General features: G+C 29.5%; 1 protein-coding gene across 2 annotated transcripts; it reads right to left on the bottom strand.

Annotated features, from left to right (window-relative positions):
- Positions 1-289: 289 nt before the first annotated feature.
- Positions 290-1,019, bottom strand: LOC112691167. 2 transcript variants are annotated; one of them, XM_025565324.1, is made up of 3 exons: positions 800-1,019; positions 519-698; positions 290-392 (listed from the first exon to the last, which is right to left on the bottom strand). In XM_025565324.1, the coding sequence occupies exons 1-3, from the start codon at positions 816-818 to the stop codon at positions 310-312; spliced, it is 282 nt and encodes a 93-aa protein (XP_025421109.1). In that variant the 5' UTR covers positions 819-1,019; the 3' UTR covers positions 290-309. The 2 variants fall into 2 exon arrangements, with proteins under 2 accessions (XP_025421109.1, XP_025421108.1); XM_025565323.1 differs by having other exon boundaries at positions 290-698.
- Between the last annotated feature and the right edge of the window lie 4,981 nt (positions 1,020-6,000).

Below are 6,000 nucleotides of genomic sequence, written 5' to 3'. Positions count from 1 at the left end.
TAACATTATTTATATGATCCCCCATGTGATATTGATCGTAAGGGCGTACATATATGTATGCCTGTACCATTATTCATATTTTTATATTTTAAAATTAATTCACCAAAAAAAAGTCTATCATTTAATTATATTCATTAATTTTTCATATTTTTTTTAACGAAATCGCACATGCAATTTTAAATAAAATGTATTAATTATAATAATATATATATATATTAATTCTTTATACTAAAATGTTATAATACTTTGTTAGGTTTGTTAGGTACCTGTCAATAATTATACTTCTGTATTCTGTCTTAAGATTTTAATTTATTTTTGGCGGCTAATTTGGATAATTATCAATGTTGATATACTATTTAACTTGACATATACATCCGTCTGGACTTCTGAAACTAAAGCCGGAAGTCATTTCATTATGCCAGGACTATCATTGTAAAAGTTTTGGTTGAGATTTGAAGGAAATGATTCACGGACATCGGTGGTCCGTTGTAAACTTGACGATGGCGTTCGCGTCGTACCAAAAGAAGAGACGGGCGCGGTGTAATTATATTTTGGACCGGTCCACTGGACAACGATGCCGATCGAGAATATTCTCGAACTTTTCATCGGTGCGTTATCGCGATGTGATGATCGCCGGTCTGTTTTCTTCTCCGGCATCACTCCAGGCACAAGCGTCAGCTGCGCCGCACCCGCCATGGCTAAAATATAATATTACCTTTTTTTTTTACTATTTTTCCAACTATATTTCATGCCTAACATCTTAAAAAAAATATATTAGCTATAGTTATTGAACACTTACCTTGGTTTTTGAAATCCATTTCCCAAACGAAAATAAGTAAAAATATAAAATATAACTAATTTAAGATTCGCGCTCACTACCGGGGTGGCGATGGCGGTGACGGTAACGGATATCGCTAGCCTACGCACACAGCGGCGGTAGCGGTAATGGTGGCGATGACTGCGACGGTGCACACGGGCACACTGCATTGCAAATATTTTCATGAACATTTATGAAATTAATAAACGTACGTATATTTAATTTAAGTTAAATAATTAATTATTTATAAAATTAGAATAATTTATTTAATATAATATAAATTAAGTATTACGATTTGTAATAGAAACATTTTATGTATATATATATATATATATATTTAGATATTATGTGGTCCTTTACTTATATTATTTTCAATTAACATTGATAACTGCAGTTGGAGTATAAGTAGTCTATTAATTTACACACAACAGCTTATAATATTGTTGATCGGTCTCCTCTGAAATTTAACTCCCGGGAAAAAATAAACCATCCAAGTCAAAACGCATAACCTATCACATATTTGATATTACAAATACTATCTTAATTGTTTTATAGAACTTTAAAAACTAAATTTTGTAAACAGTTCGGTACATAATAAATTAATTCATGTTTAGTATCGACTGAGCATTATAAGTTAGTTAATGTTAATGATTTTGATATGAATACGATTACACCCAAATAAACCAAGTATTTAGAAGAAAATTTCTTACTATTTTCTTACTATTTAATAGTCTAATATAATATACCACTGTGTAAAATTACAAACACAGTATTTAGATTATAAAAATATAATATCAAATTAACTAAAAAAATTATAATATTGTAACATGTAATCTAACATATTTTAGTCTATATAAATTATAGTTTAAATACATTATATATAATGATATAAAATTTTATAATTTGATTGAAGGGGCCTCTACACCGGCCAGTTTTGGATTGAAAATAACACATTCTAAATTTTACCGTACTCTAGAATGCGTCATTCGACATAAGTTTTGAAAATAGATTTAGATTTTTCAATACTTGATTGATGCATCGGTCGGAATACATTTTGAATTTTTATTGTCAATATTATTTTTTAAATGATTGCAAAACTTAAAAAATTATAACATTAATATAGAAATAATTAAATAATTAAAAATATTTTTTAAATTGTATCACGAGCGATGCCTTGGAAATGTTATTAAGAATCTATAAGTTTTTTCAGAACTTAAATCGGAGTATTTATAGGAACGTACTGTTAAAAGTAAAAACGTGTCTTCAGGGTGAAATTTTCACTGTTCATTTGTTTTGAACATGTGTCTGCGAGTGCGTAAAGTTACCCCCAGCTGCATCAACCATCGCGTTACCGACAAGCGATCATAATGATATATAGTATATATATGATCATATGATCATATATATAGTATATATATGATCATATGATCATACTCTATGCAACCGATGCGGCACAAGCGAACCGTAGATAAGGATATTATTATTAGATATTTTGTAATTTGTAGTACTTCGTATTTTACTGTGAACTGTAGGCTATGCCCAGGCATTCAAAATACAATTCTAAAAAATTAATAATTATCGTTTATATTATCAATGATTTAAAAGATTCAATTATTAGACAATCGTCCAACGTAACAGTCGTCACTGTATGATAATTTGAATTTATAAAAACTAATATTGTTTTACTTTTTAGTGAAGTTTTGTCCGTGTGGTTTTTATAAATTAATAAATTGTGAAGTACAATCTATAATATGAATAGTAAGTATATACTTAAGTATAGAAATCCGTTATACCACAGAAAAAAAAAATAAAGGAAATGTAAAGGCATTTACTAAAACTACGTAAGTTGCTATATCACTATTCTAATAAAAAAATAGGCGGGAGACAAGCAAAAAGGCAACTTTTTAAGCGGGAATCCCTATACAAAATATTAAGTATTGATTGTTATTTTATCTAAATTTAAAATACCTATAAAAAGCATAAAAATGGTTAAAAAAGCTATTATATTATTACTGTACAGTCTATACACAGATTATATATAATATAATATTATAATCTGTGGTCTGTAGGTAATACATAATATATGATTTTTTTCCTATTGATATGATGACTAAATTTGAATACCTATACAAAAATAGTACAAATTACTTTACACTGCAGAATATTTACAGCTATTTGTTTTATTATTTATATTATTTTATACCTAAATTCCAATAGCTATAATTCAACAAATATGATATATATTGCGATAACGATTACGAAGACCGTCTACCTGGGTGATGGTGCGGAAGGAAGTGGTACCCGAATTGTCACCACACACACACACACACTAATAACAATTTACGACTAACACGTAGATCTCGGTTGGCGACAACAAGATTAGAATTGCCTATTTTTGGCTCCTTTTTGCTCCTTAAATAAATGCCATAGCGAGACCCCTTAATGTATGCATTTTATAAATTAACAATATTCAATACCTTATCTGAGTACAGTAGTACTATAGAAGTAAGTAGTAACTACATGAGGATATACTATGGTTCATAGTACATATTAATATATATATACTAGCTGACCCGACAAACGTCGTTTTGTCATATAAATTATTTCTAGAGAATATTTTACTAGAAAAAAAAGTAACTAATTTAATATAACTGTGAAAGGATATGGTATATAAGTAGAAGAGGTATGGAGTGCTGTGAACGGTGACGGAATATAAAAATGAAAAAACATCAAACATTTATTTTTTTAATAATTTATTAAAACTGATCCTTTAAAATTATATACATCGCTAATTATGACAATATTAGTAAAAAACAATATCAATCTCTTAATGCAACAGAGTGTACAATATTTTTTGTAATCCCATCTTTCCCAAACAAAAACAAACTGGATGGTTCGAGAACACGCCACGTATAATTGCTCGTGTGAAAAACATGATGTGCTCAAATCTAAGCCACAGACAGACATCGTTTGGCCTTGAGACTTATTGATAGTCATTGCAAATGCCAATCTAATTGGATATTGAAGGCGTTTAAATTGTATTGGCACATCTGTGGGTATAATAGGGATTCGCGGTAATAATATATTTTCACATTGGAATTTGCCATTTAAAACGATGGCTTCGATAACATATTTCATTAATTTTTTAATGACTAATCGCGTGCCGTTGCACAACATTGGTGGGTTCAAATTACGAAGCAAAATAACCGGAGATCCAACCTTCAGTTGTAAATTATGTGGTGGCTTACCTGGTAAATCCAATGAGTTTAAAAACTCTGTTAGATAATTTACAGCTTCAGTAGTATCGCAAACTGTATCAATAGATTTGTATGACACCAAATCTCCTGGTAACAAATATTGTATCTTGAAATTCAATTCGTTAACGTCCAAATTTTTTGTTATTAAAATCGCTCTTTCTACCAGCCACTCATGATTAGTGTATTGTCTGTGTACATTGAGAATTATCTGGTCAATGAAAACATCTTGCGAATAAATGATTGTGTAGAAATCGGTAGTTAATTTTATGCATTCCGTTTCATCTGTAGTAACTTTCCATCACCGATATCTAACAATTGTTTTGAGAATCTTTCGCACGCAGCTTTTTTTTATTGAATCGCAAGTATCGAAATCATTCGCTCTCTATCTTTACATGCATGCCGACCATGAATTGTTGAGAAAGCTCATGACATAGTAGAATAACGTCCTGATTGCGTCTAATCATCAACCGATGTGCATAATAATCCTTCGAACTAACATTCTTGTTTGTTTTGGCACCTGTCGCGGGATCTTGTTGTTTAATATTTATGCAATACCCGTCATTTAATACCGAAAATAAAATTAATAGTTTTTAAATAGTTTTTAATAGTTTTTTTTAATACATAGTTTCATTTAATAATTAATTTTCAATTGCGCAGTTATTGACCGGGTCAAAAATTATTAAATTAAACTACGATTTATTAAACAATAGTACTTTTACAAAATTTTTTTTTCGTAAAAACCTTCTCCTAGCAATTGCGAACAATTAAAAAAAAATTTGAGCCAATTCGGTCCAGCCGTTCTCAATTGATGAAATGTTATACATTTATGGCTCCATTTATATATATATATATAGATTAATAAATTCAGTTGGTTAACTTTGATATTGTTCGGTGTATTTATTGTATGAAAATCAATAAATTATGATTCAATTGTTTATAGAGGAATGTTGGTCCAAGCTATTTTGTATTCGACAATTTCCGCAGTCGTGAAATTCTGGAAACATGGTGACTATAAAAGAAAAAAAAAAATTAAATTAAAAGAAAAAAAATTAATAAAATTTTTTCAAACATTCTTATAGTAGAAAATAAAATAAATTAATAAATCCAGACACGGAGAAGATTCCGTGAGTTACCGGCAAGTATTTAGCCGTATATACTTTTTGAACAAATTGACATTTAAAGAACAATGCTAATATAATTCGAGCAGTATCATATTAATCCACTATTCTGTACAAATGTTAAGTATATTTACCGGCGACGGTCGCAACAAAGCGTCTTTTTTTTCTACGCTGGTCATGGACATGATTGAGGACGAACCAAAGTCGGAATCGGGACAAATCTAATTCAAAATTGAAAAGCAAAATGTATTTTTTTTTTTTATATACATATACTATATATTTTTTTTGTACACATTTTTCGTCATGAAAATCACAGACGCTCATGTTATAGACTCAAAATCAAATGAAATGAAATCGACTTCGCTTAGGGATGTAAGAATAATATTATTATATTAATACGTACAATGTCCTCCGGTCCATATTCCTCGCATTCCTGTAAACTGTTCACCCAATCGCGGCACTTTTCCTGCGTCGCCATCTCGTCGTCGGATAATATCTGTTAAATTACAATTTTAATCAGATGTATAATACTCGTACATTTTTCCAAACAATCTTATAAGTGACTACCATTTGTACTGTTGTAACATTTTGGAAACGATTTTTATCACACATATCACTTTTTAGAACAGTGAAAAATATGTTACGATTGTTGAATAGAAAACTACATGATCATACACGTTCGCGTTACTTAGTATATGCGAGTAAACATTTCATTTTGAAAATAGAAGTCGCACGGTTTTAATAATTTTGATAATGTTTCAAATGAAAATATAGCGTTATAAAAAAAAAAAAAAAATAAAAAAATGAG

This window comes from Sipha flava, unplaced genomic scaffold (assembly GCF_003268045.1).
Source record: "Sipha flava isolate LNK unplaced genomic scaffold, YSA_version1 572_pilon_pilon, whole genome shotgun sequence".
NCBI lineage: Eukaryota > Metazoa > Arthropoda > Insecta > Hemiptera > Aphididae > Sipha > Sipha flava.
This window is presented reverse-complemented; position numbering and strand designations above follow the sequence as displayed.